Below are 25,128 nucleotides of genomic sequence, written 5' to 3'. Positions count from 1 at the left end.
AGCGGGTGTTGAGGGTGTGGGAGGATTAGATACGAGGTACCTACCTGGTGTACCCGGGGTAGCGGGTGTTGAGGGTGTGGGAGGATTAGATACGAGGTACCTACCTGGTGTACCCGGGGTAGCGGGTGTTGAGGGTGTGGGAGGATTAGATACGAGGTACCTACCTGGTGTACCCGGGGTAGCGGGTGTTGAGGGTGTGGGAGGATTAGATACGAGGTACCTACCTGGTGTACCGGGGGTAGCGGGTGTGGAGGGTGTGGGAGGATTAGATACGAGGTACCTACCTGGTGTACCCGGGGTAGCGGGTGTTGAGGGTGTGGGAGGATTAGATACGAGGTACCTACCTGGTGTACCCGGGGTAGCGGGTGTTGAGGGTGTCGGAGGATTAGATACGAGGTACCTACCTGGTGTACCGGGGTAGCGGGTGTTGAGGGTGTCGATGGATTAGATACGAGGTACCTACCTGGTGTACCGGGGGTAGCGGGTGTGGAGGGTGTGGGAGGATTAGATACGGGGTACCTACCTGGTGTACCCGGGGTAGCGGGTGTTTAGGGTGTCAGTGGATTAGATACGAGGTACCTACCTGGTGTACCAGGGGTAGCAGGTGTTGAGGGTGTCGGTGGATTAGATACGAGGTACCTACCTGGTGTACCGAGGTAGCAGGTGTCGAGGGTGTTGGAGGATTAGATACGAGGTACCTACATGGTGTACCCAGGTAGCGGGTGTTGAGGGTGTGGGAGGATTAGATACGAGGTACCTACCTGGTGTACCCGGGGTAGCGGGTGTTGAGGGGGTAGGAGGATTAGATACGAGGTACCTACCTGGTGTACCCGGGGTAGCGGGTGTGGAGGGTGTGGGAGGATTAGATACGGGGTACCTACCTGGTGTACCCGGGGTAGCGGGTGTTGAGGGGGTAGGAGGATTAGATACGAGGTACCTACCTGGTGTACCCGGGGTAGCGGGTGTTGAGGGTGTGGGAGGATTAGATACAAGGTACCTACCTGGTGTACCCGGGGTAGCGGGTGTTGAGGGTGTCAGTGGATTAGATACGAGGTACCTACCTGGTGTACCCGGGGTAGCGGGTGTTGAGGGTGTCAGTGGATTAGATACGAGGTACCTACCTGGTGTACCGAGGGTAGCGGGTGTTGAGGGTGTGGGAGGATTAGATACAAGGTACCTACCTGGTGTACCGGGGTTAGCGGGTGTTGAGGGGTGTGGGAGGATTAGATAGGAGGTACCTACCTGGTGTACCAGGGGTAGCGGGTGTTGAGGGTGTCAGTGGATTAGATACGAGGTACCTACCTGGTGTACCGAGGGTAGCGGGTGTTGAGGGTGTGGGAGGATTAGATACAAGGTACCTACATGGTGTACCGGGGTTAGCGGGTGTTGAGGGGTGTGGCAGGATTAGATAGGAGGTACCTACCTGGTGTACCAGGGGTAGCGGGTGTTGAGGGTGTGGGAGGATTAGATACGAGGTACATACCTGGTGTACCGAGGGTAGCGGGTGTGGAGGGTGTGGGAGGATTAGATACGAGGTACCTACCTGGTGTACCGGGGGTAGCGGGTGTTGAGGGTGTGGGAGGATTAGATAGGAGGTACCTACCTGGTGTACCCGGGGTAGCGGGTGTTGAGGGTGTGGGAGGATTAGATACGAGGTACATACCTGGTGTACCGGGGGTAGCGGGTGTTGAGGGTGTGGGAGGATTAGATACAAGGTACCTACCTAGTGTAGCGGGTGTTGAGGGTGTGGGAGGATTAGATACGAGGTACCTACCTGGTGTACCTGGTGTACCCGGGGTAGCGGGTGTTGAGGGTGTCGGTGGATTAGATATGAGGTACCTACCTGGTGTACCCGGGGTAGTGGGTGTCGAGGGTGTGGGAGGATTAGATACGAGGTACCTACCTGGTGTACCGAGGGTAGCGGGTGTTGAGGGTGTGGGAGGATTAGATACAAGGTACCTACCTGGTGTACCGGGGTTAGCGGGTGTTGAGGGGTGTGGGAGGATTAGATAGGAGGTACCTACCTGGTGTACCAGGGAATGCGGGTGTTGAGGGTGTGGGAGGATTAGATACGAGGTACATACCTGGTGTACCGGAGGTAGAGGGTGTTGAGGGTGTGGGAGGATTAGATAGGAGGTACCTACCTGGTGTACCCGGGGTAGCGGGTGTTGAGGGGTGTGGGAGGATTAGATACGAGGTACCTACCTGGTGTACCCGGGGTAGCGGGTGTTGAGGGTGTGGGAGGATTAGATTAAAGGTACCTACCTAGTGTACCAGGGGTAGCGGGTGTTGAGGGTGTGGGAGGATTAGATACGAGGTACATACCTGGTGTACCGGGGGTAGCGGGTGTTGAGGGTGTGGGAGGATTAGATACGAGGTACCTACCTGGTGTACCGGGGGTAGCGGGTGTTGAGGGTGTGGGAGGATTAGATACGAGGTACCTACCTGGTATACCGGGTGTTGAGGGTGTGGGAGGATTAGATACGAGGTACCTACCTGGTGTACCTGGGGTAGCGGGTGTTGAGGGTGTGGGAGGATTAGATACGAGGTACCTACCTGGTGTACCGGGGGTAGCGGGTGTGGAGGGTGTGGGAGGATTAGATACGAGGTACCTACCTGGTGTACCCGGGGTAACGGGTGTTGAGGGTGTGGGAGGATTAGATACGAGGTACCTACCTGGTGTACCTGGGGTAGCGGGTGTGGAGGGTGTGGGAGGATTAGATACGAGGTACATACCTGGTGTACCTGGCGTAGCGGGTGTTGAGGGTGTCGGTGGATTAGACACAGTTGTGGTGGTAGTTGATGCTGCTGTTGTTGCCATGGTAGCTGATGTTGAAGTCTGACCTGACGTTGTTCGTCCTTGAGATAAACTGAATTCTCCACTTTTGACTGTAAAAGGAAGATTGATGACTGTTACAGGAAGTTCATCATACTATAAACAAATCTCTAGTAAATTTAGTGATGAAATCTTCCCTCCCAGCCATCTTAGGAGTATTATATCTGTCTTACATCACCTTACTTCTGTGAGACATTTCTCCTAAGAATTTATAATTTAATATCTCCTGAATGAAAAATGATGTGTTTTTATAAACTCCTTACTATCACTTGCCTCCTGACTTAATTTTTCTGTAGAAACAAGAATACTTACAGCGCTCTCTCTGTTCTATCTTCAGTGTGAGGTACAGTGTGCGGATGGGGAAGTAAACGGCCTGGGGATACATTCGTCCGACTTGATGTAGAAGGTTGATGATAAGTCGGCCCTCATTTCTCACCAGACAAGTCAACAATTGAGGAATCCTACAAGATATCGCACAGACATACAACACAACTGTCTTAATGACACAACACAACTGTCTTATCACCGACATACAACACAACTGTCTTATCACCGACATACAACACAACTGTCTTAATGACACAACACAAGTGTCTTATCACCGACATACAACACAACTGTCTTAATGACACAACACAACTGTCTTATCACCGACATACAACACAACTGTCTTAATGACACAACACAAGTGTCTTATCACCGACATACAACAAAACTGTCTTAATGACACAACAAAACTTGGTAAATATCACCGACATACAACACAACTGTCTTAATGACACAACAAAACTCTGTAAATATCACCGACATACAACACAACTGTCTTAATGACACAACACAACTGTCTTAATGACACAACACAACTGTCTTAATGACACAACACAACTGTCTTAATGACACAACAAAACTCAGTAAATATTATCGACATATAACACAACTGTCTTAATGACAAAACAAAACTCGGTGAATGTCTTTTAATCAATTTTTTTTCCTGTTCATTTTCCCCCCCGTCAATAAGATCACACAGCTCACAAATTATATTTATAGTAACAGTGATCTCCTGTAAACTCACCATGGTAACCACTGTATGGGCGGTACCCCAACACAGTATTTGTCGACGGCCTCAGCCAACGTAGTCTTTTCATCGTCATATGTCAACAACCAAAGCACTTTGGCGAGATATTTACGGGATTTGCTCTCATTCTGGTGACGACAGGCATGCAGGAAGCACGTGATGGCCGAAACACCCAGGTTCATTTGTCTGTTGATATTTACGAATGTTTAAAATATAGAATGTAAGAACAGGTTCATCACAGTTTTGAAAACTAAAAAATGACATAAATGCCCCTTCTGCCATTGATACCCCAAATCTCAGCAGTTCCTGAGATTAACTAGTTACATTGCATCAGGACGGGACAGGACGGGATGGGCCAAACATGGGTACCACTATATGCCCACCCACCCCATTTCATTTCATGGCAGGGACATAAAAATAAGCATTTATTCATTCTCATTAATTTCATTAAATTCTTCATAACATATGTGGCCACCTGATGTACAAAAATGAAATTCATCCGACAATGAACTTACTTTTCCCGAGTGAACACAGTCTCGAGATAGTCGCCCCAGAGTGCCCATGCCTTTACCAAAGTGTCATGCATCTGGACAGCCGCAGAGAATGCCTTGTTGGCGTCGTCAGATCGCCCAACCTGGGCTAAGAACATGCCTTTGAGAGCGTAAAACTCTGCAGTGAACTCTTTAGTGAAATACTTGAGGTTTGTTGATTCGATCACCTCCAAACCCTGCAGAAAAAAAAAGAAAATTAAATGCGGCACATTCAAGAAAATGTGACCTGTTTATCCATAGCTTTGTATTACACTTACAGGGGTATGAACATTTTATTGATGAAGACTTTCGGCACTCAATACAGGCATATCGAAAAAAAATGTCAACATGTCAATTCCTTAACAACTGTAACCATTGTAAATATTATTATCAATATACCGCGCGGCTAGAAAGAACTTCTATTGAGCTTGATCAGTTGAACGTAATATTGAAGCCAGGTTAGATCCCCAGTAGAGGTATTGAAATATACATAATTTATCATGATCTCTACTCCACATGAAATCTATGTTTTTAACCTTTTTCAATAGCAACTGAACCTGAACGAAAGACAAACTGCCCGTGACTGTCACACCTGACCGTCACACACGACTGTCACACCTGGCTGTTACACCTGACTGTTACACCTCGGTGTTAGTACACCTGGCCGTTACACCTTGGTGTTAGTACATCTGCCTGTTACACCTGCCCGTTACACTTGACAGTTACACCTGACCATTACAGCTGAATGTTATGTACCTCATTGAGTTCAGTTTTGCCCATTGCCCCGGACATCTGGAGGTAACACTTGACTTGCTGGCGGATTTTCTGGAAACAATCCACTATGGGTACACTGGGTATTGTGTGGATTCTGTGGAAACAATGATCAATCTTCATTTAGTTTACAACATTTTGGTCATATTTTCAAGTCATAGGTTTGTTTAAAGGAGATACATCTAAATAGACTGATCTCTAAATGACAGATTGACAACTTACCTGCTGAGGGAGTCGAGATACATCTAAATAGACCGATCTCTAAATGACAGATTGACAACATACCTGCTGAGGGAGTCGAGACACACGCCTGTCAGGTTGTGTTTGCGGGCAATCTTGCCAAAGTGTATGATAGCCTGGGCAGAGGCATGTACCCCCAACATGGAGTGGTTACTGTTTTGCTAAAATCATAAAATTAATAACAGTGATTATAGATTTTTGTAAAAATGGATTCAGAAGTGGCATTACCCGCAATTCACGAAGTTGAGATAAATACACATAACTAATGTAATCGTAAATCTGTCTCAGTGAAGAGTAATGGGATAAAAGCTAGAGCTGATTATATATATTATAATTATAATTATCCTATTTACAGATCTACAGCCCATGTCTGGTGATATATCCAGCCATGAATCATGTCAAAGTAGAAATACAGATACAAGCTTTGTCATTGACCAGCATTAAGCCCACCCTCCTACTTCGATACAGTGTTATCGGAGGGCCCTTGGGCTTATTATAGATGTGTGGTGGTCTAGTGGTAGGACGTAGGGCCAGATCACAAAAGGGTCACGACTTCTCAGTCCCAATTGTAAATGAGTGCCATGTATAAGGTAGGGCAGTGCAAGAAATATCGTGTGTAAGTTGTTAGCACGGAAATGGCAGCTCTGGCTGTATGCTCCCAAGAGAGTTGAGAAAGACATTGACTGGGTGCTGAAGGCCAAATAACCACGGATAATAATTTGTGAACCACTTAGAGACAGCTATGTTGGTGTGGTATAGCAGTACATAAAATTCCAAATTATTTGTCAATTATTATTTTTACAGGGTAAATTCAGCACTGCTCATAATAATTATAATCCACATTACACCTGATACTTAAAAGTACTAAAAACACAGTAGATAAATTCACTTTCTAAATGTCAAAGTATGAACAATTCTCAGAATCAAAGTAATTTTATCACACATCTCCCTTGTTCTACCATGTAATACACTTATACACTAACCAAGTCAGTGAAACTCATCAATTCTTTCAGGGAGAAAGAGATTGACTGAAGTGGGTTTTTCTTACTCTGATTTCTTATGAATATCAGTTGTATGATATAAACAAAGTAATGAATTTGTTAAAACTCAATAATTCGATATGACCACATGCATAAAGCCTTCCGATATACAACCTTAATGATCACATTAAATAAATTCATTATAACGTGAGTATTCCTGTAAGATCCCCTATTTGTCGCAATGATATACAATCTTTATCAGCCACACTCTTGTCTATGAGTCATCATACCATCTAAATCAAACACTTACAGGATCCTGCTGTGAGTGGTTGTCATAGTGATCAACTATGAACTGGTAGTGATGCTGTCTCCAGGTAAATATGTCACTCCAGTGGGACAGGTCATCGGAGATCATCGGCAGACGATTTCTACACACAAATAAAAACCAGAGTTTGTGTGTTAAAACAAGTACTCTTTATCTTAAAACAAAAGTTAGAACTGTAAAATTTGAAATTACATCACAAAGACTTTTTTATCTGAAGAAAAGATGTCATTTTGTCTCTGCATGTCTTCAGATATCACATTACTCCTCAGAACATGATCTATAACACACGACCGAGTGTCACCAGACTTTGATAACAGTGTTGAAGCCTACCTCCATGTTTTGACAATGGCCTTCATGTCGTGGAGACTGGAGCTGCGGGTGATGTTGGCCGGCTGGAGTCCCTGGTTTATCTGGGCAGCCTCCTGTAACTCCATGATTTGTTGAGCGGCCTATAAAATATATCAAATCATGTTCATTCACCATCTAGCCATGTGTAACATATACCCCATCACAAGTCAGTTTATTCACCATCTAGCCATGTGCAACATATACCCCATCACAAGTCAGTTCATTCACCATCTAGCCATGTGTAACATATACCCCATCACAAGTTATTTTAACATGTATCAATACTAGCTTGTATTAAGAGCACATGTCAGTAGGCACATCATCAAATTGTTTTTTGCAACAACAGCTTACGATACCATTGTTACAGTAAACTGTAAATGTCAAAAAAAAATCCAAAAGTATATATATTTATACTGTCAAGTACAAGGCATCAGAAAGGTGGAACTGAATTATATCACAGAAAACCAAAGATATTTTATTGGATTGAAGTTAGCCAGGGCTTTGTACCATACCTGTAACAGGGGAACATGGATATGAGAAACAATGCTGGGCAAACGTCGCCATTCCTTGATAGCCAGGTTACTGGACACCTCTACCAGTCTCTCAATCTAAAAATATGTATAAATCAGAGTCAGTAGTGACCTTGTTACCAGTCTCTCAATCTAAAAATATTTATAAATCAGAGTCAGTAGAAACCTTGTTACCAGTCTCTCAATCTAAAAATATTTATAAATCAGAGTCAGTAGAAACCTTGTTACATATATTGAAGCCCTCATACACTAAAACAAGAGATCCCAGAGGGATCTTGGCGCCCACCATTGAATGTTCTTCATAGGTTCCATGTCAGATTGATCTTTTCTCTACTTTTCTCTTCTTCTAAGTCTTACTAATCTGTGTAAATTCAGAAGAAACCTCTAGTACTTTTCAAACAAGGGAAACCTATATATAAAAGTTAAGATTAAGGCACCAAATGGAACCTATATATGGAATTTGAGAAAGATTCCTTCAGTACTTTCTGAGAAATAGCGATAACAAACTTCAATTGTCAAAATCCAAGATGGCTGCCTATCGGCCATGTTGTTTTCCGATCGGTCCCAAAATGCTATATGCATAACAAGGCACCAAGAGGAACCTACATATGAAATTTCAGGAAAGATTCCTTCATTAGCTTTCTTAGAAATAGCGATAACAAGTTCAATTGTCGAAATCCAAGATGGCTGCCTGTCGGCCATGTTGTTTTCTGATAGTCCTCAAAATACAATATGCATAACCACGGCACCAAGGGGAACCTACATATGAAATTTCAGGAAAGATCTCCTTCAGTACTTTCTCGAGAATATCGATAACAAACTTCAATGGTCAAAATCCAAGATGGCTGCCTGTCGGCCATGTTGTTTTCTGATCAGTCTCAAAATGCAATATGCATAACTACGCACCAAGGGGAACCTACATATGAAATTTGAGAAAGATCCCTTCAGTACTTTCTCAGAAATAGCGATAACAAACTTCAATGGTCAAAATCCAAGATGGCTGCCTGTCGGCCATGTTGTTTTCCGATCAGGTCCCAAAATGCAATATGCATAACTAGGCACCAAGGGGAACCTACATATGAAATTTGAGAAAGATCCCTTCAGTACTTTCTCAGAAATAGCGATAACAAACTTCAATGGTCAAAATCCAAGATGGCTGCCTGTCGGCCATGTTGTTTTCCGATCGGTCCCAAAATGCAATATGCATAACTACGCACCAAGGGGAACCTACATATGAAATTTGAGAAAGATCCCTTCAGTACTTTCTCAGAAATAGCGATAACAAACATCAATGGTCAAAATCCAAGATGGCTGCCTGTCGGCCATGTTGTTTTCCGATCGGTCCCAAAATGCAATATGCATAACTACGGCACCAAGGGGAACCTACATATGAAATTTGAGAAAGATCCCTTCAGTACTTTCTCAGAAATAGCGATAACAAACTTCAATGGTCAAAATCCAAGATGGCTGCCTGTCGGCCATGTTGTTTTCCGATCGGTCCCAAAATGCAATATGCATAACTACGCACCAAGGGGAACCTACATATGAAATTTGAGAAAGATCCCTTCAGTACTTTCTGAGGATTAGCGATAACAAGAATTGTTTACGGACGGACGGATGGACGGACGGACGGACGGACGGACGGAGGGAGGGAGGGAGGGACGGACGGACGGACGGACCACGGACCACGGACGCAGGGCGATTTGAATAGCCCACCATCTGATGATGGTGGGCTAAAAACACCAATTTTTATTTTTTATCAGAATCTACAACACACCAAGCACTGCAAAAAAAAATATGCTGCACCAAACATAATTATATGGTAAATAGAAAAACTTGGTATGAAAATAAAAGTTCCATCCTTCTGAAATTTTGGCCCTTTCCTATCATACAACCAGAAATATTCCGTTACCATGGTGACAGTGTTGAGATGGTGGTCATCAGGTTGACATATGGCAATATATCCACGATACAGGTTAACCTTCCAGGCCATTTCTTTTGGGCAGGACAACTCGACCTGGAAAATACAAGGGAGATAATTCCATACAGTAGGGGGTATATAAGAAATCATATAAATCATATATAAGGAATCATATAAAGGATTGTATAAAGATACAGAAGTTTTTTCAATACAAATTGGAGTTTAAAGGTTTTATACCAAGGAGGCAAATGAAGAAGTTTCATATTGATACAGAGAGAAAGGGGAGACTTGATGAGTGTGTACTTCAGACACGTGACCAGTGATGATACTCGAGGTGACAAACAATGGAGACTAATTAGTGATGTGTGTATGGTTACCCGAGACTAATTAGTGATGTGTGTATGGTTACCTGAGACTAATTAGTGATGTATGGTTACCTGAGACTAATTAGTGATGTGTGTATGGTTACCTGAGACTAATTAGTGATGTGTGTATGGTTACCTGAGACTAATTAGTGATGTATGGTTACCTGAGACTAATTAGTGATGTGTGTATGGTTACCTGAGACTAATTAGTGATGTGTGGTTACCTGAGACTAATCAGTGATCTGTATATGGTTACCTGAGACTAATTAGTGATGTATGTATGGTTACCCGAGACTAATTAGTGATGTTTGTATGGTTACCCGAGACTAATTAGTGATGTGTGTAAGGTTACCTGAGACTAATCAGTGATCTGTATATGGTTACCTGAGACTAATTAGTGATGTGTGTATGGTTACCCGAGACTAATTAGTGATGTTTGTATGGTTACCCGAGACTAATTAGTGATGTGTGTAAGGTTACCTGAGACTAATTAGTGGTGTGTGTATGGTTACCCGAGACTAATTAGTGATGTGTGTATGGTTACCCGAGACTAATTAGTGATGTGTGTAAGGTTACCTGAGACTAATTAGTGATCTGTGTATGGTTACCCGAGACTAATTAGTGATGTGTGTATGGTTACCAGAGACTAATTAGTGGTGTGTGTATGGTTACCTGAGACTAATTAGTGATGTGTGTATGGTTACCCGAGACTAATTAGTGATGTGCGTATGGTTACCCGAGACTAATTAGTGATGTGTGTATGGTTACCAGAGACTAATTAGTGATGTGCGTATGGTTACCCGAGACTAATTAGTGATGTGTGTATGGTTACCCGAGACTAATTAGTGGTGTGTGTATGGTTACCTGAGACTAATTAGTGATGTGTGTATGGTTACCTGAGACTAATTAGTGATGTGTGGTTACCTGAGACTAATTAGTGATGTGCGTATGGTTACCTGAGACTAATTAGTGATGTGTGTATGGTAACCCGAGACTAATTAGTGATGTGTGGTTACCTGAGACTAATTAGTGGTGTGTGTATGGTTACCTGAGACTAATTAGTGACGTGTGTTTGGTTACCTGAGACTAATTAGTGATGTGTGTATGGTTACCCGAGACTAATTAGGTATCTGTGTATGGTTACCTGAGACTAATTAGGTATCTGTGTATGGTTACCTGAGACTAATTAGTGATCTGTGTATGGTTACCCGAGACTAATTAGTGATCTGTGTATGGTTACCTGAGACTAATTAGTGGTGTGTGTATGGTTACCTGAGACTAATTAGTGATGTGTGTATGGTTACCTGAGACTAATTAGTGGTGTGTGTATGGTTACCTGAGACTAATTAGTGATGTGTGTATGGTTACCTGAGACTAATTAGTAATATGTATATGGTTACCTGAGACTAATTAGTGATGTGTGTATGGTTACCTGAGACTAATTAGTGATGTGTGTATGGTTACCTGAGACTAATTAGTGATGTGCGTATGGTTACCTGAGACTAATTAGTGATGTGTGTATGGTTACCTGAGACTAATATAATCTGTATATGGTTACCTGAGAGGAATTAGTAATATGTATATGGTTACCTGAGCTAGGGCATCCTTCATGAGCGCCCAGTTAGGGACCCGCCAGGCACTCTCAAGGACAAGGTGAGGATTGGTGTTACCCTTGGCCCCGGCATACTCCTTCAATAGGTCCCACTGGTTCAGCTCCTTAGAGCACCTGTTAACACACAGGGGGAGATATCAATGTATTACAGCTGTTAGAGTGTTGATACATTGAAGAAATACAAATAAACAAAGACAATTATTATATTATTGACTCAGTCATCAAATCTCATTTCATTACTTAGTCACATTTTAAAGGACATATTGAAGTTTTCTATACAAAATCACCTGAAAATCTATTCATCACAATCCAGGCGTTTTCACTGGAAACTAAGGTGGCTCAACTATTGTCTATTGTATACAGATGATAGCTATTTAAATCTGAGTCCACCTTTTAGATAATGTAAATAATACCTACCGTATCCAACGCTCCTCCCACAGTCGGTACTCAGGCAGGACGGACGGGGACGCAGGGCCAGAGTTGTGGTCAGAACGTGCTTTACTCATCGCCTAAAAACAGAGAATGTTTTAAATACATCTTCGTTATATTGAACAAAACAATCTCATATAGAATGTCCCCGTATAGGCCATGTTGACAGAACAAAATATTTATGTATCTGTAACACACAGATCATCAAGGGCCCTATCTTATGCCTGGCCTTATAAACATCTAAACATTGTAACTGCCAAGCAGCAGATGAAGTGATGAGCCCCAACAAAATATACACCAATACTGACCTGTTCATAAGAGGCCTGAGCCTGTTCAAAGAAGCCATGTTGTTCATAAGATAGAGCAATGTTTGTCTCAGCAAACTTGGCTCGTTTCTGCCACAGACCAGCACACATGTCTTCTTCTTTGAGTAGAGAGTAGAGCTCACAGAGGCCGTCCAATGTCTCCTGTACAAACAAACAAAGGAATATAAACATACTTTCAAATCGTTTCTCTAACATGAAAATTATTGACAGATAGTTACCAGTATGGCCGTCATACAAGGAAGTACAGTTCTGATTTAACTGTGGCAAGGTTACTGCCCTTACAATCCACATCTCAAATTTGTAGATAATTTATAAGATGTCAGATTTACCTGTTGTGGGGAAGTGACCGGTTCAAACTCGTACTCGCTGACCGGACGGTTTTTCACCTGAAGACTTGGACTATTCTCAAATGCAATCTGTTCCAGTTGGAGACAGGCTCTGTGCCATAGATTGTGGGTCCGACCCAGGTACTGAAATATGGAATCATACCATCAGAGACTACAAGCAAAGCTTGAACTCTAGAACAATGAGAAGGAATTAAGCACACAGAAAAAAATTTATCTATATATGTGTACATAGAATGTATGCATAATGCCCGTGCATACATATGTATATATATATGTATATATTACGTTTTAAATCAAAGATTATAATTGTTATTCAGAAAAAAACTTATCTTGCAAAAGGAAAACACAATGACAGTATGACTGAAAACACACACACTCTTAACCTTATTGCTTCGGAGTGTATGTAGCCACCAGCTACTACGTGGAGAAACAGCATCAATGACTGGCTGTTTATAGAGTGATAAAACACACAGACATACTCAATTATCTGGCAATTAAACCTCTAAGCAACGTATAAAATATATACTTCCTGAGGGTCATAAGGTTAAGGGACATCTATGGTTACCTTGAGGACCTATTTGTACCACGGGGACAGAGTGGAACAGTCCCTTCAGGAATGTGTGTATAAAGGTTTTGGGGGATCTATAATTACCTTGAGGACACAGGGACGTATGTGTACCGGGGGGACACAGTGGGACAGTCCCTCCAGGAATGTGTGTATAGAAGATGGATGGCAGTCTTTCTGTATAACATGACTTCCACTACACATAAACGGTATCAGCTCTCCTCCTAACATCTGAAACATACGATATCATGTCTGTTGTAGATTTCAATGTCTAACACTCACAATTACTCAATAGACATACATATCTTAATTTTGTGATGATGCAACACTGAAAAGGTTAAAATACATTTGCAATATGGAGTTAAATCCTCAAACATGTGACCTAATTTTTCCATGTTTTGTCATATAAACCTTGATGAGAAGAAAACTTTCGACTTACCTGTTGTTGTTTGTCGGAGAGAATTTTCCAGATCCGTGGGAAAGAGTCAACCCAGGAGGCATGGCCCAGGTCTGTGGAGGTGTGGCACAGCTGGGACAGGGCATTTAGATACGACACAGTCTACAGGAAAAATAGGTAATAAGTTCAAGGTCAAGGTCATATAGAAGACAGCCCGATCAGAAGTTCATGTAATCAATATCCATCACACATTAGTAAGTATCTCATGTTGTTCAAGGGCTGTAGCCCATGAATATATACCCCGATATGTCATTCCGGCCCGACGGAGATCACTTGCGAGGGAAACTGGAAATTTACGGGTAAGACCAGTACGGCATACTCGTCAGCCAGACAGACTTGGAAGTTGGGTACAACAACTTGTTGGTCAGAGTAACGTGTCTGACAATGAGGAGATATTTGTGTAAATAGGCTTCCTGTAGTATAAGAGTACAAGAGTACTTGTTGTTTTATTTAAGTGACGATGTCGAGGTTTTAAGCATTTTGCTATTTCTTTTTCTAGGGAAGCAGGCAGGTACATTTATATCTTGTGGATATGATTATGATGTTTTGTATTTGGATGGATGATTAACATTTCTTGTAATTTTCCGTGTGTGGTACCATATGTGTTTTATATTTGTGAATACTACGTATTTGGCCAAACGCGCAACTTTCGGAGTATGACGTCATATCCAGGTAAGCTGGAGAATCTTTTACAGATTGCTGTGGACAATGGTCATGTGAGTATGACAGCTAAAGATGAGATGCTTAGGTCCAAGTTTTGGACTGGACTTAGAAGTGAGAAACTGAGAAATCAGACAAGACATAAATATGACAGTATCAAATCTTTTGATTCTTTACTTAGAGAAATTAGGGCAGTAGATCAGGAGATCAACCAGGACAGTGGTAAGAATAGTAAACCTGCAGCGAAAGTACAACACCAACCAGTACAGTTGTCACCTTCATGTGATGGTAAAATCGAACAACTCACCAATCAGATGTCGATGTTGTTAGATAAAATGAAGAGTTTAGAGCAGAAAGTGGATAACAATTCCTTTCAGGGTAACCAACATGGGGGTTCTGGGCCCGGAACTCACCGTGGTAACTGGTCCAGGGGACGTGGAAGGAATGCTGGACGCGGCAATTTCCATGGTAACCAGGATACTCGTCACCCAAACGAGTGACTTCCTCTGTAGAAGGGCAACCAGAGGAAGTTAAGGAGGAATTGAAGAGCCCTAAATGTAACAACACACAAAAAGGTAAGGTGTTGCATGATCGTATGGTTGGTAGCGTTAATGTAGGTACAGTTAATATATGTGGGAGGACAACTGTTGCCCTCATTGACAGTGGGTCGATGGTGACATGTATGTCCAAGGATTTTTATGAAACTTTATCTCCTAAACCGCGACTCAGGAGTATTTCCGATTTTGATTTGGAAATATATGGAGCTGCTGGTTCAAGCATACCATACTTAGGCTACGTTGAGGCAGACATCGCTGTTCCATTTATTTCAAATGGTGTATTTTGTGTACCAGTACTAGTTACCCCACCTACGGATTTCAACTCCGGTGTACCTGTCATTGTGGGAACTAACCTACTTAGAATATGTAACCAGTCTGGGGTGCAACATGAAGATACAAAGATGGAAGCTGCGTGGAGAATGGCTATTGATACCATGACAAACATTCCTTCCGTAGCAGTGAGGACTACGAACAATGTTCCAATTACATTGGTTCCTAATAGAGTGATGACAATCCATGGCATGGCCCGAGGTGTAGATGGTGTGGAAACCGCTGTGACTGAACCCAGTCTCACGATGAAGAATGACTTGACGATCTGTCCTAGAGCAGTCCGTTTAGGAGCGTCTTCAGGTAAAGCAGTTAGAGTACCCGTGCGGGTTTGTAACATGACTACCCGTACCATTCGGATACCACCTAGGTCGCCATTATGCTCCCTTAGTGAGGTTAAGGTGATGGACACTTGGAAACCAGAGGGTTCATCTGAGAGGAGTACGGCGGGCACCAAAGACTTTGCGGAACTAGGGGTTCACATCAACAAGGAAAGTCTTACTGAGGAGCAGATGGAACGAGCCACCCAGATACTAGGTAAGTGGGATCACATATTCTCGAAGTCAGCGAATGATCTTGGACGAGCAACTGTTGTGGAGCACGCCATAGACCTAACTGATAACACGCCTTTTAAGGATTCGTATCGTAGAATTCCCCCATCTATGTATGAGGAGGTACGTCAACACCTGAAAGGTATGTTGGATGCTGGAGTAATTCGTGAGTCTAAGAGTCCATTTTGCTCGAACGTGGTGCTGGTAAGGAAAAAAGATGGAACATTACGTTTCTGTATAGATTTTAGGAAGCTGAACAACAGAACGGTGAAAGATGCTTATACCTTGCCCAGGTTCGATGATACGATTGACACACTTATTGGTACCAAATATTTTAGCAAACTAGATCTACGATCGGGATATTGGCAGGTTGAGATGAGAGAAGAGGACAAAGCGAAGACAGCATTCTCTGTAGGACCGTTAGGATTTTACGAGTGCAACAGAATGGCTTTCGGTCTTACCAATGCCCCAGCTACATTCCAGAGACTTATGGAAACATGCATGGGAGAACTTAACCTGAGGGAGTGTCTAATCTTCATAGACGACATATTGATATTTTCGAAGACATTTGAAGAGCACTTGAACAGACTTGAGGCGGTGTTTGAAAGACTTGAACGATATAATCTGAAGTTGAAACCCTCGAAGTGCGAGTTCTTTCACACGGAGGTGTGCTATCTCGGACACATAGTGTCGGAAGAGGGAATAAAGACAGATCCAGCGAAGACAGAGGCATTGAAGTCATGGCCCGTGCCAACATCTGTGAAGTCCTTACGTACATTTCTTGGATTTACGGGATATTACCGTCGTTTTGTGAAGGACTACGCCAAAATAATGAAGCCCTTGAATGATTTGCTAGTTGGACATCCTACTGACAAGAAGACGGCTCAGGCGAAGAAAAAAGTTCCATGGAAATGGGAAACACCAGAACAGGAGGCTTTTGAGAAGATTATCGAGATGCTTTCTTCTCCACCTATACTTTCATATGCAGACTTCTCAAAACCATTCATTGTTCACACCGATGCATCTCTTGATGGCTTGGGAGCAGTTCTCTATCAACTGCAGGATGGAAAGGAAAGGGTAATAGCTTATGCCAGTCGAGGATTGAGAAATAGTGAGAAGAACTATCCCGCTCACAAATTGGAGTACCTATGTCTGAAGTGGGCTTTGTGCGACAAATTTCACGACTATTTGTACGGGAATACTTTTGAGGTAAGAACCGACAATAACCCGCTCACATATGTTTTGACTTCAGCAAAACTTGATGCTACGGGACATCGCTGGCTAGCGTCCTTGTCCAACTACAATTTCAGAATCGTTTATAGACCAGGCAGGAACAATGCTGATGCTGATGGGCTTTCTCGACGTATAGACAGGAAGGAAGTGATGTTTTCCGATGTGGTCAAAGCAGTGTGTTGCTCGGCGTTGGTACAGAAGGGGGCGTTAGCACTCGCGGAAAGCCTTGTTATCACGGGCGAGACCCGTTTGGAACCTGAACCGAGTGAGGAACCGACAGGACCCCGTAAGTTTTGCCATATGAATTGGAAAGCGGAGCAAAGAAAGGATCACATCTTAGCCAGAGTCATAGGTCTACTGGAAGACGGAGTTCGACCACAGGCTGAGGATCTGCAGGCGGATAATGTTGAAGTAAAGAAGATGATTCGTGAGTGGAAGAAGCTGGAATTATACCAGGGGATTTTGTACAGGCGGACTAACCTTGATGGAAATTCTACAAAACAACTTGTGCTTCCCTCTACCCACCGGAGCGTAGCATTAAAAGGGTTGCATGACGATGTCGGACACCAGGGAATAGAACGGACCTTATGGTTGGTAAAGAAACGGTTCTTTTGGCCAGGAATGGAGAGAGATGTTATAATGAAGGTGGAAAACTGTGGACGATGTATTAGGCACAAGAGGCGTGTGCAGCCAAAAGCTCTTCTAGTTAACATTCGCTCATCACGTCCAATGGAATTGGTGTGCATGGACTATCTGAAACTGGAGAGGTCTTCGGGTGGATATGAGAATGTCCTAGTGATTACGGACCATTTTTCTCGGTATGCCCAAGCCATCCCCACACGCAATCAGTCAGCACGGACAACAGCTAAAGCACTATTTAACCAGTTTATTTGTCATTACGGCTTTCCGGAGAGACTGCACAGCGACCAAGGAAGGAACTTTGAGGGAACAGTTATCAAAGAGCTTTGTAAGATTGCAGGAGTGGTCAAGTCGAGAACAACACCTTATCATCCCATGGGAAATGGCCAAGTGGAACGCTTTAATCAGACCTTGATTCAGATGCTTGGGACTCTTGATGACGAGAGAAAAGCTGACTGGACGACGTATATACCGCCGTTAGTACATGCGTACAACGCAACCAGGCATGATACTACTGGGTTTTCTCCACATTATCTCATGTTTGGCCGGTATCCACGTTTAGCCATAGACGCATATCTGGGTGTACCAGACACTGAGGAGACTGTCAGAAGGGAGAGTTATGCAAGACATTTGAGAACAAGGCTGGAGTTTGCTTACAAGGTTGCAAGCGCTGAGGCTGAGAGGAAAGGGAAAGGATATAAGAAGAACTACGATTCGAAAGTGCGGGAGTCAACACTTGATGTCCAGGACAGAGTTCTAGTGAGGAAGGTAGGAGTAAAGGGAAAGCATAAACTGGCGGACCGGTGGGAAAAGGATCCCTACATAGTGTTGGAGATTCCTAATAGGGATATTCCGGTGTACCGAGTGCAGAAGGAGTCTGGTAAAGGACCTGTAAGAACTCTTCATAGGAATTTCCTACTGCCATTTATGTCTATTCCCAGGGAAGATCACCAGAGTGATGGGGAATCTGAGTCCAGATTGCAGACGCGACGAGAACAAACTATTCAAGTGGATAGCAGCGAGTCAACGGAGGACACAACAGATGGTGAGTACGAAATTGATATACCCCGATATGTCATTCCGGCCCGACGGAGATCACTTGCGAGGGAAACTGGAAATTTACGGGTAAGACCAGTACGGCATACTCGTCAGCCAGACAGACTTGGAAGTTGGGTACAACAACTTGTTGGTCAGAGTAACGTGTCTGACAATGAGGAGATATTTGTGTAAATAGGCTTCCTGTAGTATAAGAGTACAAGAGTACTTGTTGTTTTATTTAAGTGACGATGTCGAGGTTTTAAGCATTTTGCTGTTTCTTTTTCTAGGGAAGCAGGCAGGTACATTTATATCTTGTGGATATGATTATGATGTGGTGGATTTGTATGATGAATTCCACAGCAAACTCCTTAATTGAATGTAACAGTGTTTAAGTGAGGTATAGATAATTCCTTTTCAGCGTAGATGCTAGGAATCTACTGTACTCAGTTGGGTGTGATTTAAGTTCATCCTTGTTATGTGACAACACTAATTTTCGATTCTAACTAATTCTCCATTTTCATTTACAGGGTGTGTTTGTTAGTAATTGCATTAATGACGGTTTCTTGTTTTCATTTCAGAGCCAGTAAAGTTTGATTATATTAATCAAATAAACATTTATTTTTGTTTACTCACAGGTTCAACTTTGGTACAAAATCATGTTTGTGCTTGATTACCGAACATTTTTAGATTCCAGGTTAGATGCCAGGAGGCATTTACTCTAGGAGGGGGAGGATGTCACCAGGTTGTTTATTATTATAAACACCGTGTGGCATAATGAATGTGCGTATAGAGTTCGTATCGGGTATCGTGTGTAGTGACCCGTGTCTATATATATTGTATGTTATGTACGTGTACAGTGTCCTGTCGCAGTCTTGTCGCAGTGTCCAGTCTTAGGTGTGACGTGTGTCCATGTATGGGTGATGATTGGGTATGGTTGTATATTTGTCCATATTGGGAATGAGTTTTGATTGGTTGTTAATGTAAGTGTGCGTGCATGCATGTTACCTGTCCTTTCCCTGTCACTTTGAAGCCTGGGACTGACCTGTACGGACGTTCTTACACCGTAGTCACAAATACAGTCAACTCATATCTATGCTCGCGCAAGATGAGATTATCCAGCTGTGCTGGGGTAAGTGATAGTCTTTACAAATATATTCAGAATATAAGCTAAGTAGAGTGCTATGATAAGTTTCGTTGTCGTACTGTAAGTTGTTAATACTTTGTCCGCGTGATTTTGTACATGTACCGCGATATACCTAGTGTTAGTCGTCGTATGTATTTCTGTATTTAGAGTTTGTCATTGTCTTATTATTTGTATTATTGTTATAGGTTGTCGGGAGGAAAGAATGAATAAATGTATGATGAAATATATTCAAGACTTGTTTCGTGAATGAAATCCCCGGAGTCACGTGACATATATATGAATGCTATCATTTTATTTTTAATAATCCTTTTAGTACACATGGGAATATATAAATCATACAAGAGGCCCATGGGCCTTAACGGTCACCTGAGTTATATAAAAATATAAATCATATAAAATGTAAATTAACATGAATGCATAAATGGTATAAACAATCCAATTGATGAAATGTTTACACACCAGGTGTATATAAGGTGCTGTCCTCAATATCAACAGCTGTGTAAAGGACGTCAAACAAAACCAAAGTAAAGTGCTGAGTTTATATAAGAAGTTTGTCGTTTATCATAACACCTGAAAATTCTGTCTAGTGGCAACAACTCTTCAAGAACTTGGTCTGGCGTACCAGGACACAGATGTTCTGACCGGTGGAAACTAACCTTGACCTCGCGACAACTCTCAAAGAACTTGGCCTGATGTTATAACAGCGTATTGATGTTCTGACCGGTCATAACTAACCTTGACCTCGCGACAACTCTCCAGGAACTTCGCCTGGCGTTGTAACAGGGTATTGATGTTCTGACCGGTGATAACTAACTAACATTGGCCTCCCGACAACTCTCTAGGAACTTCGCCTGACGTTGTAACAGAGTATTGATGTTCTGACCGGTCATAACTAACCTTGACCTCTCGACAACTCTCTAAGAACTTCGCCTGACGTTGTAACAGAGTATTGATGTTCTGACGAGGGTCCAGGTTCTCCTTTTTGGGCGGTTCCTTGGGAATACTCTCGTCTGATGACACCCCACTTAACTCCATGTCTATCTCCTCCTGATGGAAGAAAATCATACTCAGTAAAGCTTGGATAAAGAATTTTTTTTTCAAACAGAAATTTAGACATGGCAACAGTGTATGTCCTACAATGTCTGGGTTACAGAAATATTCAGAAAAGTAAAAAAAGTGGACATTCACAACTTGAGCGTGTCAGATTATTTCTGTTGAGTTTGGTATGTTTGAACTTTTCTAGAATTAACTGTAATTAATATAAAAACTGTTTTTGTTTCTGGTATCAATTTGTGGATAAAATAAGGTTTAGAGGATGGGTAAGTAATGGTATCGACCTTTGTTCTTTGTCCAGAAAAGATATTTAAAATTTTCTTTGGCCCTTTAAAACATTTAGGTTCATGTAGACAATGGCCTAATCTAATTAAAATTAGATTTGTAATTTCCGCTCCTCTACGATACACTTCAATACAAGATCTAATGATACCCCGTAGGTCATCTCAGCATGACCTTTGAGCTTATATAATTAGAGGAGTGGAAATTACAAGTCTAATTTTAATTATATTGGACAATGGCCTTGTTCCTTCCTAACCTTTGCATGTGTAAACAAATTACATGGACAAATAGAACTTTTCCCTTTGATATCAAAGTGAGCATGAAATAATCAGGTCTGAACCAAATGTTCTCTAATTGTAGAGAAATATCAGATTCTGTAGTCCGAGAAACCAGTGTAATTATTCATGAAATAATCTCTTCAAACCAAAACTTTGTATAGAGTTACCTCCTCTTTGTTGGAGTCCACGGATTCCACATCCATCGGTTCTTCCTTCATCTTCATGATGGTCTGGAAGGCCGCGCGGTCCTGGCTGTCTGCTAAATTCACAATGGAGCTGGCTGATGGTAACAGGTTCAGGGACGAGGAGCTCTGGATGCTGTGGCCATTCATAGCCACCGACAGAAGTAACTGGGAAAAAACCAATCAGATTATGTGTTGCAAAACAATCATGGCATTCACAACTATGAGAAATTGTATTGATGATAGCAATTAATCAACTCCTGTCATTACTATAAAATACCAATACCAAAGATTTGATATTTTCAAGAAAGAAATTGACTAAAAATCTCAAAAAATATTTTTTTTGTCTAACATTTTTCGACTAAACAGAAAAAAATGTTTGCAATCTACATACTTCTGTTGGTTTTTCTATACTGACTGAGTGAGTGATGTGATTTATTATATCTATTAATTAAGTAGGTGTTGTTATTTCCAGGGGCTCTGTTTTCATTGCTTTTGGGGATAGAATTCAATCAAAGAACTCAATTTAAATACATACATGCCATATTTTTGGGAGACCAATAAGGGAGATTGATGATTATTTTAAGGGAGTTTTGCCTAAAATAAGGGAGATTTGTGCGCGGCATGAATATCATCATTTTTACTCAATTTTTAAGCAATTAACTCATTTTGAAAGTGATAAAGAATATTTATATTTATTTTGGATATTAATCATATTGTATATGCAAACCACAAAAAGTTGTATAAGGTAAAAAATGCAATAAGTATACATTCAGATTCTCATGATATGAAATTTTTTTTCGATTTTTTTTTATGCAACACAAAAAGTTTTACAGCTTTATGCATATTGCATAACAGCATTTGAAAAGGGTATATTATAATTACATGTAGCTAAAGATTAAGACAAGCAAGTTATTCATTTATCAGTTGGGATTTTTTTAAAATTAGAAAGCTTGATCCACTCTGAGGGAACACATCAGTTGTAAAAATCACCATGAAATGTTCTATGGGATACCTTATGTTGGACCAATTAGATATAAAAATATTCCAAGTGTGCAAGTGTATACATGAAATCATGAGAACGGAAGATGTTCATGTTAGGATCCCGGAGACTGCAGTAAATCTTATCACGATCATTCTAGATTTTGTATATTGTCTCTGTCATGGACTGTACAGTCATTGTAAACACCATGATTGACCACTTTGTAACGACCAACAGATGTGCTAATTTTGATAGTTTTCTAAAAGAAAAATATCGGATTTCATCTTGCTATCACTGATCAACGATACACATAGTAAATGAAAAACACGTGTGATTTTGCGTCTGACCAGACTCGGTATCAATTACCATCATCAAAGTATGGTCCTAAAAGAAAACAAACAATAATTCAAGTCTGTTAGCTAAGGGGGTTAAAGTTGTTTGCAAGCGACTTGCCTTTATTTCATGGTGATAGATATTCTAGCGCAAACATTACACTAGCCAGAGCTTTGTGTGAAAGCCGTGTCCAACAGGCGCCATTTTGATTGAGTGATCACGTGAACAGATGGATCACGTGATCGCTAAATTTAGCCAAATCTCGCGAGAAAACTACTGAATTGTAAACAAAAATGGCGTCGGCAAAATACCGGAGGGAATTACAAAATACGGGAATTTGGGCTCTCCTCCCGGGAGGAAATAAATGACTTGAAAATAAGGGAGATTTTGTCTCACGCCGGGAGGTATGGCATGTATGTAAATATAAATATAATATACTGTCTAATTAACAACTAATTAACTTATAATTAATGGTAAAGGTTTACAGTAGTATAATACTGATAGTCTATTCCTGTCAGTGGGGTATAAAATGTCTCACCTCCACACACTGTTTGATCCAGAAGTGAGTGCCCATGGCCTCCCAGTTTTGTGTACAGGTGATATAGAGGAGACGGTCAAAAATCCGGCGTGGAATTGAATTCTCAAATACCTGTATAACACAAAATAATATATAAACATCTGATGTGGAATCAAATTCTCAAATACCTGTATAACACAAAATATTGTTATAACCATCAAACGTGGAATCAAATTCACAAATACCTATATATAACATAAAATATTAGCATTAAAAAATTGCACCCATTGTTTATATCAATAAAGTTCAAAGGAAGTCATCCCCTGATTCACAAAGAAAAGACAATTCAATATTTATTCATCTCAATTCTTTATTTACCTCAACAAATTTGTGCCTGATAGTGGGTTGGTTACAGCGTAGACCACTGAGAAAGGCGGACTCCAGTTTGGATGTTAGCTCTGTGCCGCTGAGGCTTTCGTCACGGTAGATATAGTTGACTAGTTCCAGGAATTGGGCGTTCAGTTCTTGTTCGTCAGGGAACCGTTTCTCCACATGCTGCATAAGTTTCACCAACAGTATGGCTTTTTCTCGGATACTGGGCGACTGGTTAATAGCTATAGGTGTCTAAAGGGAAAAAAAAATAGCATTAATATGGGTTATAACATTATTATTGGTTATGACATCACTATGGATAACGACACTTAATATCTTTCAGTACAAGTTCTGAAAATGACAAAAACACATGGTAGTCTTTCTATAAGGTATGTTGACTTTTTTGTATTCTGATATCCATACCCTTAATTTGACCTCTGACATCCATACCCTTATTTTGACCTGATATCCATACCTTTATTTTGACCTCTGACCCCTGATATCCATACCCTTATTTTGACAGCTGACCTCTGAAACCCATACCTTGGTTTTGACCCAGTCCTCCACCATTTTAGTAATAGCTTTCATCACTTTGGCATCAGTCGTCTTCTCAATGAGACCAACAAGGATTTGTCCGATGAAGCTCTTTCTCATCTCCAGACTCATCACCCCGACCCTGTTCTTCACCAGGTCAAGACTCAGAATCATCAGCTCACTGGCAACTGTCAACAGAGCAACACAGAATGGTTAACATAGCTAATGATTTATAACTTGTCAACAGAGCAACCAGAGAATGGTTAGCATATATAGCTAATAACTGTAGTCAATGTTGGGAGAATAAATTTACTGTTAATGGAACTGATACCTTGTTGTACTTATTAAATACTGATAGAAATATATATCCCAATAATTTAATAATTTAAATGTAAAAAGTTTAAAACTTTAAAACCTCTTCGAAAGAAAACTTCATTGAACAAAACAATTGTTATGGCTATACCTGGACTAGATTCGGGGGAGGTGGGGACCAGGTGTTCTCGCGCCATCTTGTGTAGAACCTTCATGAATGTTGTGATGAGTCTGTCTATGTAACAGTGATTGTGCATACAGGCCGCCTTCAGGATCATCAGGGTACTGAACAGCTGAGACGGAGAGCCAGTTGACGCCCTGATAAAAAAAAATTTCAACCTCTGTAGTTAGATGTATATAATAATGATCTAACATTAAACAGATTTAACTTATTCAGAGAATAGAAGGAAACATTTCACATCACTGACACAAACTAACTAAAATGTGACCTACTTTTCATAGCCGAGACGTGTGACC

The 25,128-nt window shown here is 41.6% G+C and overlaps 1 protein-coding gene across 1 annotated transcript in view; it reads right to left on the bottom strand.

The window, feature by feature from the left end:
• LOC117343416 (transformation/transcription domain-associated protein-like) overlaps nt 1-25,128 on the bottom strand; it is a gene marked incomplete at its 5' end in the record, with an annotated part of 50,593 nt that overhangs the window by 8,523 nt on the left and 16,942 nt on the right. The window contains 22 exons of the mRNA XM_033905758.1: nt 2,677-2,889; nt 3,149-3,297; nt 3,909-4,097; nt 4,427-4,638; nt 5,198-5,309; nt 5,498-5,613; nt 6,743-6,860; nt 7,088-7,206; nt 7,618-7,713; nt 9,548-9,652; nt 11,512-11,647; nt 11,951-12,042; nt 12,271-12,429; nt 12,618-12,758; nt 13,288-13,431; nt 13,640-13,759; nt 20,704-20,853; nt 21,587-21,769; nt 23,455-23,565; nt 23,812-24,057; nt 24,349-24,527; nt 24,803-24,969. Coding sequence (XP_033761649.1) covers nt 2,677-2,889; nt 3,149-3,297; nt 3,909-4,097; nt 4,427-4,638; nt 5,198-5,309; nt 5,498-5,613; nt 6,743-6,860; nt 7,088-7,206; nt 7,618-7,713; nt 9,548-9,652; nt 11,512-11,647; nt 11,951-12,042; nt 12,271-12,429; nt 12,618-12,758; nt 13,288-13,431; nt 13,640-13,759; nt 20,704-20,853; nt 21,587-21,769; nt 23,455-23,565; nt 23,812-24,057; nt 24,349-24,527; nt 24,803-24,969 — 3,257 coding nt within the window. The remainder of the gene's footprint in view (nt 1-2,676; nt 2,890-3,148; nt 3,298-3,908; nt 4,098-4,426; nt 4,639-5,197; nt 5,310-5,497; nt 5,614-6,742; nt 6,861-7,087; nt 7,207-7,617; nt 7,714-9,547; nt 9,653-11,511; nt 11,648-11,950; nt 12,043-12,270; nt 12,430-12,617; nt 12,759-13,287; nt 13,432-13,639; nt 13,760-20,703; nt 20,854-21,586; nt 21,770-23,454; nt 23,566-23,811; nt 24,058-24,348; nt 24,528-24,802; nt 24,970-25,128) is intronic.

The sequence above is a fragment of the Pecten maximus genome, chromosome 15 (assembly GCF_902652985.1).
Source record: "Pecten maximus chromosome 15, xPecMax1.1, whole genome shotgun sequence".
NCBI lineage: Eukaryota > Metazoa > Mollusca > Bivalvia > Pectinida > Pectinidae > Pecten > Pecten maximus.
This window is presented reverse-complemented; position numbering and strand designations above follow the sequence as displayed.